The sequence below is a fragment of the Arvicanthis niloticus genome, chromosome X (genome assembly GCF_011762505.2).
Source record: "Arvicanthis niloticus isolate mArvNil1 chromosome X, mArvNil1.pat.X, whole genome shotgun sequence".
Lineage (NCBI taxonomy): Eukaryota > Metazoa > Chordata > Mammalia > Rodentia > Muridae > Arvicanthis > Arvicanthis niloticus.
The window spans coordinates 58,869,556-58,888,575 of NC_047679.1; the positions used below are offsets into that span (position 1 = coordinate 58,869,556).

At 45.4% G+C, this 19,020-nt stretch overlaps 1 protein-coding gene across 1 annotated transcript; it reads left to right on the forward strand.

Annotated features, from left to right (window-relative positions):
* Window positions 1–540: 540 nt before the first annotated feature.
* Window positions 541–10,889, forward strand: Fgf16 (fibroblast growth factor 16). The gene is made up of 3 exons (XM_034485682.2): window positions 541–862; window positions 8,425–8,528; window positions 9,883–10,889. The coding sequence occupies exons 1-3, from the start codon at window positions 589–591 to the stop codon at window positions 10,126–10,128; spliced, it is 624 nt and encodes a 207-aa protein (XP_034341573.1). The 5' UTR covers window positions 541–588; the 3' UTR covers window positions 10,129–10,889.
* The last annotated feature ends 8,131 nt before the right edge of the window (window positions 10,890–19,020 follow it).

Consider the following 19,020-nt stretch of genomic DNA (forward strand, 5'->3'; position numbering starts at 1 on the left):
GGCTCCGTTATTTCATCAGCAGTTTAAGAAAACCTGCCAAAAGCAGTTATGCCTCACTGCAATGTGTAGCTTTTTCCTGCCATTTTTTTTTCATAATAAAAGAGGGAGTGAAGCTCGCTCACTCGCTCCCCCCCTTCACCCCCCTCTCCCAAAAGAAGCCAAATGGATACGAGAAGGGGGGAAAAAAGGAAAGAACCCACACACCAATCTCTGAGGGGATGCCAGTGAGGTGTGGCTTGTATTTAAATATCCAATATGTCAATGGAAGGGGAGTGGGTACGTATATAAAGTGCCATTTGCATCTGATAGCTCCACGAAGCCAGCTATGAGAGGCCAGGAGAGATGGATGCGGAGGGGAAGCCGCACTTTAACTGAGAGCAAGGTCAGGAGCGCGCTGCCCCACGCTCCCCGCCACTGAGAAGTTCTTTGGACGCGAACAGACGTGTGCTGCGGCTGGGCAGAGCGCGGAGCGGAGCAGTGAGCTAGCGAGCGCCGCCGACCCGCCCGCCCGCCCGCCCGCCGGCGCCGGAGGAGAGGCAGTTCGCGCCCCGGGGCCCCGGCTCGGCCCGCGCCGCCGCCGGCCCCGCCATGGCGGAGGTCGGGGGCGTCTTTGCCTCCTTGGACTGGGACCTGCACGGCTTCTCCTCCTCTCTGGGGAACGTGCCCTTAGCTGACTCCCCGGGTTTCCTGAACGAGCGCCTGGGCCAGATCGAGGGGAAGCTGCAGCGCGGCTCGCCCACAGACTTCGCCCACCTGAAGGGGATCCTGCGGCGCCGCCAGCTCTACTGCCGCACGGGCTTCCACCTTGAGATCTTCCCCAACGGCACGGTGCACGGCACCCGCCACGACCACAGCCGCTTCGGTGAGGACCCGGCCGTGGGGGTGCTGAGGGGAGAGGGAGGCGGGCGGACCGCGTACTGGGGAGCCGTCGGCGCAAGGCTGTCCTGCAGGGGTCCCCGGAACCTTCCCGCACCGGGTGCCGTCCGGGCCCGTCGGGGCGGGATGCAGTGGCAGGGCCCTAAGCCTCGCGGGGACCCAGTGGCCCCCTGCGCCCCCGGGACGTTCCCCGGAGGGGGCGGAGGCGCCTCGCGGTGGGGCCTCTTCCAGCCGCTCCACCCTCCCTCCTCCCGGAGCTAGGGGCTCCCCGTGAGAGACCAACGTCGGGCCTCCGAGGGAAGCAGGTGGAGTCGGGAGAGGAGCAGGAGTCCTCGCCTGGGAGGCAGGGGACCGCGGCCAGAGGAGCCTTGAGGGTGGCAGACCCTGTCGCGACTGATCGCCCAGAGCAGGAGCCTTCATGGGCCACGGGCGGGGTGGGCCAGCGGCCCGCACCCGAATCGCTTTTATCTGGCGGGGACCCGGCAGTCATGGCACTGGTCATCCTCGGGGTGGCTCTGACCAGGGTAGGAGTCAATCCAGGCAGCATGGCATGAGCCGAGTAGCTGAGAATCTAGGAAAACCTCGCGGTGCCCATTGCGTACGCGTACGAACAAGTCTTGGGCATAGTTTGCCCAGGACTTACTCCTTGCCCACGTGAGGAAACTGTCCCGAACCCACTGCCAGCCCCAGAAACAGGACAGGAAATGTCTAATCTCCAGGCAGGATTGCCTCTGCCAGCCTACAACTATACAGATTGTTCAGAGCACCCAGCTGCCTGCGTCACTATACAAAACTAATTACACCATTAATATAAACATTGATCTGGGACGGAAATCTTTAGACTTCTAAGCAAATGTGTTCCCTCTTCAGTAATTTGTCATTTTTTTTAATTTTCAATTTCCTATTCATTATTAAGCCGTCAAACAGGTGCTGTGACAGCTAGCCTTTCTCCTCTGTCTCGGTGTGCTCTGCTTCCCTCCCCCAAGGTCCTTGTAAAGCCCGAAGGGCACTTAATACCCCCAAGCCAGTGCGAAGCTCTGCCTACCCTCAAGCAGGACATGCTTCATTTTTTCCTATCCTTCCCATCTTCCCATTCTACATGCTTTTCTAGAGCTGCATTTGGAATACTCAGTAAAAAGAAAAAAGGAAAGAAAGAAGAAAGAAAGGAAAGAAAGGAAGAGAGAGAGAAAAGAATGAAAGAAAAAGGGGGAGGAGGGGGCAGACACGGGCAGCTTAAGGCCAAGCCTAGCAAACAACTAGGACCAGGGTTGGCCTTCCTTGCTGGGAGCAGGCAGGAACCCTAATGAGGTCTATGTCATCTTGGAAAAATGCACTCAAACAGAGCTGGAGTACAGTAGGTTGGGAGGGGTAATGGAGGGTTGCAGGTGTCTGTATAAACTTGCAGCAGGTCCTCAAAAGGGTGATGAGGTGGGGTGGGAGGAGAGGGGGTGTTAACTTGGCTTCTTTCCCTTCCATCACTTGCGATTTCGCAGTCCCCTTTTGTTCCTCTTCATAAGGATTGGGACTCCCCCATCGTGAACTCAGAGGCTCCCAGAAATGGCCTAAAGATATTGGACGGGTCCATGTATAAAAGACACATATATGTGTGTGCACTTATACGGATGTATATAAAAGCAAAGTCATGAAATGATAGTGAGATGTGGGGTGGGGGCGGTGAAACTGTGCACTGCCCCCCCCCCATGCTACAAGTGTTTGTCTGCTTCTGTGCCTGAGCGGAGACCAATAATCTACAAGGTCAACATAAATCAGTAATAGGCTCTTGGGATGCGTGGTCTTTAATTGCCTCCCTAAAGACACATCTTGCTTTCTTTTCATCTCCCAGACCTGCTAAGGGTGTTAAGTTTAAGGAGAAACCAAAGGAAGCAAAGCTGGCAGAGGATGTTTGCATTGCTGCTTAACAGGCTTGCTTCAGTTTGGGTTTGGCCTTTTAGAAAAAAAAAAAAAAGCTGCCCAAGACCCCCTTCCACATCTCCTTTTCCCGTTCCTCCTTCCCTGATTTCTTGGCAGTTCTGTGCATTTCCTGTAAAGGAAATGATAACCGGTCAAAGCTGTCTCTTCGTAACCTTCCCTGCCAACTTGCAAACACACTCTTGCTCAGTTTAGCTTTTGGCACAGGACGAGGTGGTGTTTGAGTTTGCTCACACTCTCCGCCCTCCACATTTGAGTTAATCAGCCAGAGTATTCAATAAATCGAAACTTTAACATTCCATAAGTGCTTTAGCAGTCAACATTCCAGCAGGGTAAAGTAGGCCAGACTTAAGATATAAAATATTATAGATCTCTGCTTGGGGGGAGGAGGGAGTCTCCGAAGGCCATGTAAAGTAAATAGCTATTTGTTGTAATTGGAGAGCGGGGGGGGGGGGGGATTACCCTGGAATCCATGTGTTCTAAACAAGTCAGGCTGAGCCCAAGTGCAGCCCCGACTCCAAATAATAACCTGTTGGCACCGCACATGCTCCCTGCTCTCCATCTGCAGTCGGTAGCCAGGAGTGGTTCAGTCCCCGCCTGGCTGGTGGCATTTACTTGAGGTTCACAGGGAGCCTGACATTCCTGAGGGGCACCTGTGGACTGACAGAGCAGGGCTTGAGAGCCAGACTGGAGGAGAGGCCTCCTGTCAGGTGGGATAGCGCAGGCTGCGGCAGCTGCTTTGGGTTTGGAGCGATCTGGTTCTTATTTGGCAAAGGGCCAGAGCAGCACTGTCTTGGCCCCGAAGGTCTGACAGGATGGCTGAGGGAAGCAGATTAAATGACACATTAGCCAGTCATCTAGCTAGGTTCTGAAACAGTGGGGCCCAGGACAGATCCGTTTTGATTGAGGCCCTGGGGAGAGAGGTGTAAGAAGAGAAGAGTCTGGAAACTGTCAAGAAAAATGCCAGAGCATGAGGTGGGCAGGTCAAGATGAGGCAGAGGAGATGGAGGTCCTGGGCCTCGAAAGGGCTGAGAGAACTGATGACAAACTTTGTCTACTTAATACTTTGCCTCAACGCTTTTCTGTTAACACCCCTGTCCAGCTGTAGCTGGGAAAATATGAAAATGGCTTGTTTTCTCTCCCCTCTCACGCTGGCCAGGATTCAGGAGAAGGTTTAGAAATATCTGTTCTATCATCATGTGCCACCAGGTTCCCACAGTCTGAATCCAACTAATAGGAAAGTTGGCAAAGGCAAATGATGCCCAAAGACAGCTGGGCAGGGATGATTCCAGCTGTTGGAGACCCCTGTTACTGGACACAACCCAAGCGACATCCTGTATGATCTGTCCTTTGGCATCAGGGTTCACAGAGAGTTGGAGAAAAAACGGTGGTGACTCAAATGGCCACACCTCTTGAGTTTCATGATTTTGTTCTCGTACCAGGTCTTTCAAAGTGAAATCACAGGCTGCCCTCTGCTACCTAATGAGCTCAGAGTATTTTGAGATACGGGATAATTAGGGAAAAGGGGACCCGCTGTGACTGGAGGCTCAGAGGTAACCTGCCCTGGAAAAGCAAAGACCTTTAGTAACAGGGATTGATGTCCATCTGAGTTTAGCACCCAGAACAGAATCGAGGCATGGTGTGGGATCTGCTTGCCAGACATGCTACTTTGAGCATGCTTCTGTTTTTCCACAGCCCTCTCTGGACACAGTAGAACCAGACACGGAACCAATCCCAGCATGATCTTGCCAGGACCTGGCAGAGTGGTAGGCCAGTTCCTTCTCTTGTGTTAGTAACTCTGACTACAGCCTAGCCCCACTTTCCTTTCTATTTTTATACTAGGTTTTAAGTTATTTTAATTTTTAAAAAGGCATCAAAGTAACCCCAACACCTAGAAGATGGAATCAAGAAGATCAAGAGTTCAAGGTCATCCATCCATAGCTGCATACAGAGTTCAGTTTCCAAGGCCAGCCTGAACTACGTAAGATCCTGCCTCAAAAACAATTAAAGGTGGTGTTTCACTGTGTAGCCCAGGCTGGCCTCAAACTTGGGATCCTCCTCTTTCAACATCCCAACTCTTGGGATTACAGCTCTGTATCGATTTACCTGGTCTCTGTGTGTGTTCTTTTATTTTGTTTTCCAGACAGGGCCACCCTGTGTATCCCAGGCTGGCTGTGAATTATCTGTCATCTTCCTGCCTCAGATGCCTGTGTATTCGTAGTACAGACACCTCTACATAGCCTCTGCATCCAGATAATGGTGACCTGACTTATATTAGCTTTTTGACAACTTTCAGCAGTCAGTTCTCTTTTTCCATCATGTGAATCCCAAGGAATCAAACTCAGATTGGAGGCTAGGCAGTCATCGACCTTATTCACTGAGCCATCTTGCCAGTCCTACCTTACTCTTTTAAAATTACATTTTATTTCTTTAGTGTGTGAGAGAGACAGAGAGTGGAGTGGTTGTTGGGCGAGAAAGATAGAGAATGAGGGGGTATGTTGAGAGAAAGAAGAGAGAGAGGGAGAGAGAAAATTGGGGGTGTTGGACAAGGCATATTTACCCCCCACAGCAGTACGCACGTGTGTGAAGGTCAAAATGACAGCTCAGGGAAGTTCTTACCTTCTACCTCATGGGTCCCTGGAATTGAATTCAAGTAGGCAGGCTTAAATCAGGTGCCTTTACTTGCTGAGCCACTTGTCAACCCTACATTAGCCTTTCAATAATCCTGCTAATCACCTCCATAATGAGCTAACTGCTCAGTGAAATCCCAGAAGCCATTGCTATTTAAGTTTCACCAGGCCATATTTCCCCGTTTTAGAGACTGGCAGACTTACATATAATTAAAATACACACAGCATATTCTGGGTACTGGGTTCAATCTCCAGCACCAAAACCAACTTTTTTAAGGACACTTTAAAAAATACAAAAGGGCACGCAGTCTCAAGAAAATACACAGGGGTTAGGGTAGAACATAGTATATTGGTAGATGACTTACCTAGCATGTTCAAGGCTCTGAGTTGGGGGGGGGGGTTATGGGGTTAGGATACGGAGCTATAAAGAGAGAAGGGTGATGGAAAAGTCCTCAAACAAAGCAAATGAAGGAGTGCCGTTAGCTGTCTGTCCCTCAACAAAAAACACAAACATCTTGTGAAGCTGGTTTGGGGGACCAAGGTGCAATACTTCCTATTGTCTATAATTATGTTTATTCCCATAAGCATATTGGAACCAGCCCATTTCCCAACCTTTTGAAACCTATTTGGATCTTGACTATCATCCCTCTCAGCTATGTGTCTTCTGGAGCTAAGGGGAGCTGGGCTCCTGCATCCTCTTATGAGTTGTTGACTAAAATGTTTATGGGGCAGAACCTCCTTCAGACAATTGAAGATTTGCATTCATCAAGTCAATGGTTGATTAGCCCCCATCACCACTGTCTGCCCCTTCCTTCCCATCGTATGGAATTCTCTTCCTGATATCATCTACACTGTCCTAGAAGAGCTTCTAGCTCGGTGAGCTAGATGGCCCGGAAGTCAAAGCACTTACTCCCCATGCCTGCAAACTAGAGGTCAGTCCCTGGAAGCCATGATAAAGACAGAGAAGTTGTTCACTAACATTGTCCTCTGATCTCTGCATATGTGCCATGCATGGCACATCAATAACAACAACAATAATAAATTTTTTTAAAGTTACTAGCAGTCAGAATCAAGATAAGACTCAGAGGATCTGAATGCGAAAACCAAAAGACCAACCCTCAAAGGTCCCATAGACTAGTAGCAGGACTGTAGATCCTTCAGATAGATCCGAGTGAGCCATCCGAACACATAGCCCCAAAGCTGCTATCATGATCCAATGCCTCCCCATTGCCTGCCAGCCATTGAGCTTCCTAGAAACCTTCCCATTGCACTTTCTGACCTCCTGATTTTTCAACCTGATTGCAGAATGAAGTGCTTGGAAGTTTTGACTTTAGTACTTGCGGGATGGATTGCCAGAGACTTTCCCGCCGGTGTTTTTAAAAATCTTTATTAGATTTATGAATCTCTCTCTCTCTCTCTCTCTCTCTCTCTCTCTCTCTCTCTCTCTCTCTGTGTGTGTGTGTGTGTGTGTGTGTGTGTGTGTGTGTGTGTGTGTGTGTGTGAAAGAGAGACAGAGAGAGAGGAGTGAGAGAGATTCTATATGATGCATGTACCATGGCACACATATGAAGGACAGCTTGCAGGAGTCAGTTCTCTTCCTCTACCAGGTGGGTCCCAGATATCAAACTCAAACCATCAGGCACGGTGCCGAGTGCCTTTACTACCCTCTGCGCCACCCAACAGCCTTGAATTCCCCCTCATTCTCTATCTTTCTCTCCCAACAACCGCCCCACTTCCTGTCTCTCTCACACACTAAAGAAATAAAATGTAAGTAATTTTTAGAGTAAGGTAGGACTGGCAAGATGGCTCAGTGACTAAGGTCGACCTCCTAGGTAGAATATTCAAAATATTACCCTTAATAATTCTAATTTTGGCATGAAAGACAGCTAGGCGTGTGAGCACAGTGTATGGTTTCAGACAGTTGTAGCAAGTTTTCCATCTCTGCTGAAATTGTGGTTAGAGGGGGGAATCTCAAAGAAGAATCTAATTGACTGTTAACATCTCTCTAGATAATAGATGTACTATTTTCAAAATCGTGAAGTCTTCAGTACTACCACGATTTAGTTTTCCTGTCCCTTTTACCCTCTTTGTAATTGATTGTTTTCCCCTCATGGGGTAAATGAAAACATTTTCAAATCTTCACCTCTCACCTTGTCAGTTAAAAGGACATTTCTAATTTCTTCCCTTTCCCCTTAAAGTTGCAACATCTCAAATCAGTATGGAGTCCAACACTACCTGCCAACTCAGCTGTGGCTCAACTTTAAATTCTCAAGAGAAAGCGGGAGAGTGACAGACTTGTCAGTTTGGGGCTGAGCAAGCTGAGAACACATTTCAGGTCAACCTTTCCCTCTGACCATAAACGAGGTGAAGGAACAGAGAATGGCCTGGGTGGCATTAGTTAGAGTCAGCTACAGGCAGTTGACAGCCTCGTGTGGTTTTTAAGAACACAAGAGCTGAGAGGTTGAGAAACATGTTCAGCCTAGAGGACAGCAAGGGAATGCAGGTGGGTGCTAGGGAGGGACAGGATGACTTGGCGTGGAGAACACTGCTTTACCATTTCTTGAAACATGTGGTCTTCCACCACACTGGTGCCGTAATTATGGACCATTTGGTAGAAAGCCTTCGAAGGTTTCTTCACCCTCCTATGCCTAAGAGGCTTGGTGGTACAGCCTAGTGGCAGAGCTCTTTCCTAGCATGCTCAGGACCCCACATTTGCACACTAGCACCACAAAAGAAAGCAGAAAATCACACATCTAAGAGTATTAAGTGGAGGACGGGGCTGTTTCTTCAGTTTAATACATGGAAAAACGGAGGCATGGAAAGACTGAGCACTTTCTCTGAGGTTTTCATTTCTCACTGCAGAAGACGGGTTCATCAGATGATTCTCTATGGAGTTGGGGGTAAATAACCGGTAGCTTATGTCACCTGAACAGCTCCCGCCCCTCGCTCCATGTTAGTAACAGAATGCTGTTCTACTTTTTTGTCCCAGGAATTCTGGAATTTATCAGCTTGGCTGTGGGCCTGATCAGCATCCGGGGAGTGGACTCTGGCCTGTACCTAGGAATGAATGAGCGAGGAGAGCTGTATGGATCGGTATGTCCCAGCCTTTCTATTTATCAGAGGCTATGACCACTAATGTCTGGACAGCCTAAGGCAAAGGATAAAATTGTTTCTCAAGCACTTGAGAGCCCTTTTATGACGGTAAAGGTTTGGAGTCTTCTTGTTGCTGGCTGTTCAGGGCCTTGTTCCATTATACTCCTTCACTTGTTCAGCCCTCCATCCAAACAAGGTTTTCTGGGATAAGTTTGCTTTCACATTTTCTATTAGAGGGTCTGCTAGTGCTGTGATAAGAGGAAGCCATGCTGGCTTGTCAGTAGATGCTCTCAGGGTTTGGGACATGAACTCATCTAAAGAGCACATCTTAGTTTTAATGGTACCCATGAGCTGGAGCTGATGAGTAGGCACGAAATAACAGAGTGAAAGAGCCAGCTTTCCAGTAAAGATTCTGAAGTTAATAACCCAGCCCCTGCTTTCCAGATTGCTTCAACTGAGCCCCAAAGGCCAAATAACACCAACAAATGAAGAATGAGGGTTCCAGGGACTAGTGACAGCCCAAACCCCTAGCAAGGAATGGGCTGGCTGTGATACATTTTCTGTGTTCTGGAAGCTAGCCCGGCACTGGGGCATAACTTCCCTGGCCTTAACCCTTTCAGGGATCCCAGTATTTTGGCTCGGACTTTTGAGTCACATAGCATGCTTTCTGGCTGGCTACACCCCATGAAATCAGAACACATTTTTCCCTGACACCTGGGAGATAGGCCTGTCCTCAGCACTCAGTATCGGGCACCCCCAGTAAACAGTATGGCGGCCCGATCAACTATGAGAAGGGCCAGAAACAGAAGACCCAGGAGCTGCCAGCTTGAAGTAGCCAGATTGGAGGAGCGTTTCAAGCAGATCTTTTCTGAGCTTTCCAACTGACAGGCTGCTCATTAAGAGAGATCACAACTCACCTCCCATGCAGCTTTATATAGACCCATGGCCTTTGCCTGCCAGTTGATGTGGGTGACTGTAATCTCAATGCATTCAAACATTATTAGCCCTAAATAGGAAGCAAGCTCACTGGGTGCCAGAGGGGCATTGGAAGGCCATAATAGAAATTCTAGCATTTAAAGAGCCAGCCAAGGTCAGATCATCCAAATCTCTTTGCTTCAGCAATGATCACACACAAAATATTTTTGTTTGGCTCCTGAAGGAGGATGAAGAAGATACAACCAGGAGGGTTTTGTGCTGCTTGGGGGGAAAAAAAGATACGTTGGTCACACAGGGAAACAGGACTGAAATTTCTAATCTCAATGTGCTGTTGCTATTTCAGGGTTTCTCTACCAGCAAGCTGGGATGGGAGGAATAGTCATGTAATGGGCTCTGCTTTCTTTTCTTACCCTCACAGAAGAAACTCACACGTGAATGTGTTTTCCGGGAACAGTTTGAAGAAAACTGGTACAACACCTATGCCTCCACCTTGTACAAACACTCGGACTCGGAGAGACAGTATTATGTGGCCCTGAATAAAGACGGCTCACCCCGGGAGGGATACAGGACTAAACGACACCAGAAATTCACTCACTTTTTACCCAGGCCAGTAGATCCTTCTAAGTTGCCCTCCATGTCCAGAGACCTCTTCCGCTATAGGTAATGGACCTTTGGTGGCACCTCTGTGACCCATGTACTCTGTGACCATGGTTGGCTCTGCAAACACTATACTCATAGCTTTTCAATCCTTCCTTCCTATCAATTAGATAACAGAGAAGCACTTACTGTTCAACGTGACCCAGCTGTCTCCTTGTTCAAAGTGTATATCAAGGTTGGGTTATTTTGGGGAGGGACGTGGGGGGAGGGGTGGTTCCGAGGGAATCTTGTATATACTTTTTGTTTTACTCATGTTCTTTCCCGTGAGGTGGCATGACAAAGAACAAGGGCCCCCATTGAGGGCCAGGGCTGTCTTGCCTCACAATCTACCCAGATAACTTTGAGATGGGATACTAATGAAAGACCAAGGAATCTGCCACAGATGCTACCTAAAGAGCGTTGGGAAAGTGTCACTTGGAAAATCCTAGGGGCTCCAACCCTGCTGCAAGTCATCCCCCTACCCTGGCTCTGCAGATCTCTCATTCATCCTGACATGCAGTTTTCCTGCCACCGGAAGTGGGAGATACAGGGTAGGTTGTAAGGAAATGATATTAAAATGTAAGCATGGATACTGTGCATAAGGACAAACTATTTATAAAATGTATATGCTATTTATTTTATATATTTATTTATTTCAAAATAATTTTATTTTTAATGAGAGATGCTATGACTGGATTTTCTTCAGAAAGAATAAGGTCCTACTGAAACAGGAAAAATGAGTTATTAAAGGCTTTTATTTGGCAATAAAATTGTCATTATATTATAAAACCAGTGTCTAATTCTATTGCTTTGTACATTCAGTAGAATGAAAAAGCTGGCCAGCTTTTTTTTTCTCCAGGTCAATTAAATCTCTGATGGCAGGCGCATGCAGCTTGGGCTGGACAACTCCATCATCTAGTGCAGTAGCATTATCCAGGAGCCTCCTTCAAGACCTAGTACTCTTTTCTGGTCCCATGACTTATGGGAGCTTTAGGAAGATCTCAACTAACTTTCTTGGGGACTCAAGGGCCCACAGCTCTAAGAGCAGAGACCTAATCACTGGATCTTTATTTCACATATGAAGGTGAAGCAAATTAAAATAGTAGTCAGCAAGGAGAGGAGTTTTTGAGCCAGTCAACTTCCCTGCTAGAAGACATCATCCTACTGGCTGTAACCACCATCTTTTACGAGGGCTTCTCCTAGAGGATTCTGGGAAACTGTCAGCACATTCCCTTAGAGCAGCTCTTGTCCAGCAGCATCACCTGGGAACTGCTCAAGGATAGAAATCAGCAGAAACTTGGTTCAGGGCCAGGCACTTGCATGGCACCAAGCTTTTTGGAGAACCCCTAAGCATGTCACATGTGATCCCTAAGCACATCATGACAGATTTTTGTTAATGGCTTCCTGCAACTAAATGGTTCATAAATGAATTGGTGGGCCAATATCATTAGTGTTTCATTAAGTGTTAGTCCAGAAAATGAAGAAGGACTAGTTCTATACCTCAGAGCTCTCCCTCTCTGAGATCAGCTCTAAAGTATCTTGGCTTCAAATCTATCGACTGTTGATTGGTATTTCCAGAAGTAGGGGTGCAAGAGGTTGGAATTAAAGTGATAAAAAGTCTTGTTGAGTACACCAACAGTATGAAGAAGGCCTGATGGGCAAAGGTTTGGAATCTAGGATAGTTCTTTCTCATCCTGCCCATCCACTATTTTTCTAACATTGTACCTGTGAGTCAGACAGACAAGAGCTCACATGCAAAGCAAACGCAGTGGTATAGATACAGATCAATGGTGAACTGCTTCTTAGCATGGGACAGGCCCCACATTCCATCCCCCCAACACCACAAAAAAAAGCAAAACCAAAAGAGCTATTAAAAAACTCACCCCAATTTAAGTACCCAATAAAGAAGTCACACATATGGGGATACTTACCTGAAATACCAAATAAGACTGTGGTGAGAGCTAAATTTAGGGCTAAGACTGTAGCTCAATGGAAGAGCACTTGTCTTCCATGCATGGTTCAGTTCCTAGTGCTCCAAGAAATAAGTAAGTAACGACAAAAACTAACAAACAAAAAATAAATAATTGCATGGCATGTGATCATTGGCTAGCATGCTGATTGGGGGAATCCCTAAAGTGGACATTTCAGTGGGATAGGCTTAGTAGGGTGTTTTCCAACAAAGATAATGTCTGCTTTGAAGAACCAATAGGATTAAGGAAAACAAAACATTGATTATGTTGAGCTATGGAAAAAAAACACTGTCTATAAAATTCTCCAAAATAATAAAAAAATGTTACATGCTTTTGAAACAGGTTGTCTGTATGTATCTCAGGCTGGCCTAGAAACTTGCTAAGTATCCCAGGCTGACTTCAAACTCATAATCCTCCTGCATCAGCGTCCTGAGTGCTGATTTTATAGGTGTGCACCACCCCATCTGAATTATCATGTCAGCAGTGAGCATCAGACCTTGATGGAGTTTTTGTTTCTTTTGTTGATTTTGTTTTTGTTTTTATTTTTGTTTTGAGACAGGGTTTTTCTATGTTGCCTTCAGACACTTTTATTCAAATGATCTCCCATCTTCAGCCTCCTGAGCATTAAGACTACAGATGTGAAATACAACACCCAATTTTACACCTTCATAATTATGATTTTTGTTATTGGTTTTGGTTGTTAGGTTAGGTTTGATTTGGTTTTCTTGAGGCAGGTCTTTATGTAGCCCAGGTTTGCCTTGAATTTGATTTATGGCCAAGGATGACTTTGAACATTTGACCCTCGTTTCTCTATTTTACAAGTGCTGAGATTATAGGCATACACCATCATGGCTGGCTGCACCTTGATTTTATTGTTTTTAATTCACTTTTATTACTTTTTAAATTTAGTGTTTGCATGCATGCATATGTGTGTGTCTGTCTGTCTGTCTGTCTGTCTACAGGCATGCATGTACTATGTGTGGAAGTCAGAGGACAATTTGCAGGAGTCAGTTCTCTAATTCTTCCATGTGGGGCTTGGGGATTGAACTAAAATGGTCAGGCTAGCTAACAAGTAGCTTTACCACTGAGTTATCTCACTGGCCCTGCACCTTAGTTTTAAAAACCAAAACTTTGCCTAAACTATCAGTATTTGGTTACCTAGAACTTTTGATGCCCAGCCACAACTTGTGAGGCCTTATGAGATGCATGAAATCTGCTGTAGCCAATAAGAAAATGACATCTCTCTGCAAGCAAGTCTACTGTTATTTAAATGGGCCCATTATCTCTGGCTTGGAAAGGCACCATTATTGCACAGCAGGTTGTACAAGAAAAATGCCATAGCAGCAAGACAGGGAAAGACCCTGAATGCCGAGTTTGCCCTTCTTCCCTCTGGATAGAAAGCCACAAAGGAGACAAGACTAGAAGAATGGCACCGCAGGGGGCTTGCTCTTGCTGGAACTCAGGGTAGCAATCAATGTGGCACGTAGACATAGACTAGTAATCCCAAATATTCTCATTTTCAAAAAGAGAAATAAATTCTAGAAATGAGACATTAGGTACATGAGCTAGTACCACTATGTCAATCAACAGCAGACTGACAGCATATTACCAAAGTGCTAAAACAGTGCCTTATGTTGCACCAATCTAAAGAGAATTCTAGAAAAGTAAGCTCTGCAGCTCCGGCTTTGGATGAACCTATGTACGAAGACCACATTTTAGACATCTTTGCATCCCTTCCCCATGGTTAGAATATTTCTGAAGCAAGACAGGCACATGGGAAGTCTTAAATAAATGCTAATTGGTTGAAAGAATGAACGAATGATTGGGTGAATAGTCAGAGCCATACATGTTTCCTTTATTGTGTATACGATCTGTATATATGCATACAAATGCTACAGATCCTGAATGAGGAAGTATCTAGGTATTATATAACAGAATAATCTAGAGTGATATGTCAAGTTCAAAGTATACCTGAATAGGACTAAGATAAACTTTAGTATGTCAAGGAAAAAATGAGTTCCCTGTCACTGTAAGTGTTTAAGCAGAGTCTAGACAACCACCTGACAAGAATATTGTGTCATTTAGTATACAGAAGGTAAATACTAGATAAATGGTAGGACGTGGTTATTAACTTACCACCTATATATTCTGCAAGGATTCCAGAATTCTCCCAAACACCAACAGTGGTCCTAGAAAGAATATAAAAACCTAAAAGTGCTGCCCAATTGCTGTATGTGCTAAGGAAAACAGTGATGATCAAAGGTCCCCAACTTTGGGTTCATGAGGCTTATAATGATGATCCAAAGGATACCACCTGGGCCTGAACTCCCCAAAATAATATGTGAAAAAATATATATATAATGTGAAATATATGTGTGTGTGTGAGAGGGGGGGAGGAGAGAATGTGTGTATTTGGTCCTAGAAGCATCCTTCAAGAGCTACAGATGGCCATCTTAAGTGTTTCTACAGCCAGAAAGCATCTGGCATAAGAACTGGTGGCCACTATCATGCTGCGTGAAAATGCTAACAAAATCTTTAGATGATTGCTTGCTTACCCCCAAAGACATGGGTCTTACTTATGTCTGGTCCACTGAAGGACAAGAAGTTACAAGGCATGGAGGACAAGGCCAGCTCCTCTCATTTCATTGTCCCCTACTGCCACTGTCCTTAATGTCTTGCTCTGATTTTTTTCTCTCAACTTTTAATTATTAGTTTTTTAATTTTTTCACATGGATGCTTTGCCTGCATGTGTGTGTGTACCTGGTGACCAAGGAGATCAAAGAGGGTGTTGGATCTCCTGGAGCTGGAGTTACAGATGGTTGTGAGACACCATGTGGGGAGCTGGGAATCAAAGCCATGTCCTCTGGAAGAGGAGCTGTAGTAACAATTGTAATATTTTGGTTTCTTTTAAAAACACAGAAATATTACAAGAGTGAGTTTTAGTTTTAGTTTTAGTTTTAATCCCAGGTGTGGGATATAGGGTGTGGGATTGTCCTCAACAACTGACTATAATTTGCCTCTGCTCTAAGCAAAGGCATAGTTTTGCTAGCTGCAGAGAGTTTCTGCAATTGTATGATGTTTGGAATTAGGGAAACTTTTCAGAGGGTATATGAATGCAAGGCCCAGAGAGGCAGGTCTGGTGGTTGGTGGCAGTTAGTCATCCTGCTCAAAGAAGAAACAAAAGGAATGCAATTAGATTCAGGGATCTCTATATGTCTCTTTCCCTTCAATCCTTTCTCTCCTCTCTAGTGATGGGGGTAAAATTGGGGAGATAAAAGTGGGAAGAAGTACCCACAAAGTAGCAAAGACCAGCTACAAGCAGCCAGTGCTCTTAACTGCTAAGCCATTTCTGTCTCCTCTTGCTCTATTTTCAATTGCAATAACTGGATACCAGAGACTAATTTATAAAGAATAAACATTTACTTGGCCCAGGGTTCTAAAGGCTAAAGAATTCATAATCAGATAGCTGTGTCTAGAGGTCCTCCTCACTGGCAGGAACTGTAGACAGAGTCCTAAGTGGCACAGAGCATCACAGGGCAAGACAGAAGCCACCTTCATATGGCATTAGTGCTTTACTCTTAACATCTCCTTAGCCTTAATCACCTCCATGTCACCACTGCCACCACCATACTCCCACCTCACCCTAACCCACCGCCACCAGATACCGTAATCAGATCAAGTTTTTGACTTCCATTTGTTAGTTTGAAAGACCCTTGCTGTTATAGCCCAGGATGACCTCAAACTCTAAATCCTCCTGCCTCAGTCCCTAGATTACTGGGATGACAAGTACACACCAACATAGCTTCTTAACATCTCAAAGTGAGATTAAAGTTTAACAGACATGTCGGTAGAGGCATTCCGGCCATGAGGCTTGTTCATGCTCAAAAAACAACAAGGTACCGAAGCACTATGCCAGGACACAAGTAGTTCACTGGAGCCACATGGCAGGGGCTTCCCAAAGGAACTTAGTCAAAGAATATAAAAACGGACATGAATCGCTCTTACCTCCAAGTCTCTGCAGTGTGCACCACTAAATCCCCGGGAGCACAGTAATGAGCACACCAGGCTCAGGACTTGCAGTTGGACCAGGGGTCACTGGGGCTCGGTCCAAGTAGTCTGGAGGGCAACCCCAGCCTCCTTCTTCCTCAAAAGATTGGCTCTTGAGGACTGGTTTCCTCCTCTCCTAAATAGCTGGGCTACTAAACCTTCCCCAGCACTTCATAAGCTCGGATGCATCAAGGAGAACCAGGGAAGCAGAGAAAAGGGAAGCAGACAGGAGGGGCTGAACACCCACCACTAGGAAGATATTAGGAACCCAGCGCATCATAGAGGGAGGGGACAGGAATGTGACTCAGAAAAGAAAGTAGTAGAGCTTATCTGCAGGAATGCATTGTGCCCTTCCATTGCCCTGTCCCATCAGCATAAAGGCCACCATGCCTCCCTGGTCTCTCCTTAAACTCTACCCTATAGGTTTCCTCAGCTTTCCTCCTTTGGATATTCTGTTCAGATACCAGAGGTGCCTGAACTCTTCACATCCCCCACATAACCCAGGCCAAGGCCTCTCAGTGGACAACCTGAATGCCAGGCATGTGTGTATAGTACACGATGACTTTAAAGGCCCCATCTGAGTCCCAGGTTGTTTACAGTACCCACTTTCTGTTCTTGACACAGCTATGAGGATCTGCTCATCAAACACTGTTACTGCCCACACAATAGCTCCAGGGGACCAGCTATTTTCTGCCTGACAGTCCTGGTTCCTCTAGTTTTATTTCCATCTGGTGACCATAAACACTCCTAGCATTTGAACACCTTTACATTGGCTCAACACATACCAAGCATCCTCTGTAAGTACCTGGTACAATTGTCTAAAAACAGTCCAGGGTCCCAGGAAAGACCTCCTAAATCAAAACGTCCACGTTTGCTCTTAGCAACTGAAATGATCAGTTTTCTCTGCCAGTAGTTCTCAAGTTTTCATTCTCAGAAACCCTTGCACCCTCAAAAATTACTTGGAAAAGTATGAGTGATGGAACATACCTGTATTTTCTATAAAATGATAAAATGATACTCATTAATATAAGTAACATTTAATAAAGTGAACATATTCTCAACATTCAATCGAGAGTGATAGTCTACATTTTCCACTCTTTGGTGTCTGTCTTTATGAGGAGGTGTGTATGTGTGTGTGTGTGTGTGTGTGTGTGTGTGTGTGTATTGTTTTATATGTGATATATGTATGTGTGTATGTATATTTTCATATATATATATATTCATTTTGGGGAAGGCACACAGGTGGCATAAGGCTACTTTTCAGGAGTCATTTCTCTCCCTCCATCTTGTTTTGGGGCAGAGTCTCTCTTGTTTCTATTGTGTGCTCCAAGCTAGCTAGCTCCCAACTAACTCTATGTCTGCCTCCTGTCTCAACCCAGAAGTACCAGAACTGCCAGTACACAGCACCAAGATGAGCTTTTTACAAAGTTCTAGAGACTGAACTTCAGTCATTAAGCCTGCCGAGCATTCACGCTAACCCACTAGGCCAGCTGCCTCCTTGGGCCCACAACAGATATTTTAATGTTTAATTTTTTTTTAACATTTTGATGATTGCTTTAGATGGCCCCGGTTAGACTCTGTGAGCCACAAAACAAAACAGAAAGGTCATTGGAAAGGAAGGAGGTTTGACAGGTGAGAGGAAGATAAAAAAAAGGTAGGGGGTGAGAAGAACCAGAATGCATTATGTCAACGTGAAATTATCAAAGATGTCATTAATTTAAAAAATCTTTTCTCATTGGACATTTGATGGAATGTCCCACATACGATATAATCTTTAGAGAGAACTGAGCCATACAAGCTGGAGAAACTGAGGCACCCATGGGGGTGCACCCTTTCCTCCTGCCAAGTCTCAGTTCTGCAATGGCCTCCGCAGAAAATGGACAGTTCCCACTTTAACCAAACCTCATAGCATGACAACAGTTTACAGAGCCTTGATCTTCCATCATTTTTTAACTGAAAAATTACAGTGGCAGAATGGAATAGATGTTTGTATCTGCCCCTAAATTCAATCTCTTACTATCTTTTCTTTTGGCTGAAATATAGAGGAAAAATCCAGCTAGTTTCAGAGCTATGTGACCAGAAAAGAGAGGGCCTCACCGACCCTCAAGACTCCTTGGACAATACTTTGAGAATCAGTGATCTGGATGGTTGGTTAACAAGTCCCCAAGTGATTCTTATCATGAGAGTGGGGCGTGAACCCAACATTAGTTCAGCCCCATTTGTCTTGAGCTCAGCTGCAGCCTGTTCTGCATTAGAACTCTGGTCTCTGCGGATGAGTCTCCCTCACATTTCACAGAGGAGGAAAGCCATCCAATGGTAGTTTCTTATCAATCAGTGTGTGTGTGTGTGTGTGTGTGTGTGTGTGTGTGTGTGTGTGTGTGTATTTTGGTTTTATTTTTCTTTAATTAAAAAAATAATTATATTAGGATAAACTATACATAGCAAAATCTGTCATTTTAACCACTTTAAAATATATACTCTATAACATTAATTATACTTTCAGTATTGTGCAACTGGTGCCATGATACTTCCAAAAGCTTTTCATCACCCCAAGCAAAAACTCTGAAACCATTAAGCAATATCTCCTCATTACCCCCTTCTTCAAGCCAGCCTCTGGTAACCCCTAATCTACTTTCTGTCTCTATGGATTTTTTAACTCTGAATATTTCATATAAATTGAATTTTACAATATGCAATCTTTCATGACTGGCTACTTCTCTGTAACACAATGTTCTGAAGGTGCACCCATTTTGTAGCACATATCAAAACTACATCCCTTTTTGTGCTTGAATAGTATTCCTTTCTAAGGATGTACCACATTTTACCAGTTGCTAGGGATTTAGGTTAGTTTCTACTTATTTGAATATGGCAAATAATGTTGCTATAAAGATCTATATACAAGT

Excerpts from the sequence above, each read along its gene's own strand:
- Fgf16 (XM_034485682.2), top strand. The coding sequence starts at position 589 with ATGGCGGAGGTCGGGGGCGTCTTTGCCTCCTTGGACTGGGACCTGCAC. Across the intron at positions 863-8,424 it reads CCACGACCACAGCCGCTTCG|GAATTCTGGAATTTATCAGC; the intron begins GTGAGGACCCGG and ends TTTTTGTCCCAG. Across the intron at positions 8,529-9,882 it reads GAGGAGAGCTGTATGGATCG|AAGAAACTCACACGTGAATG; the intron begins GTATGTCCCAGC and ends TTACCCTCACAG.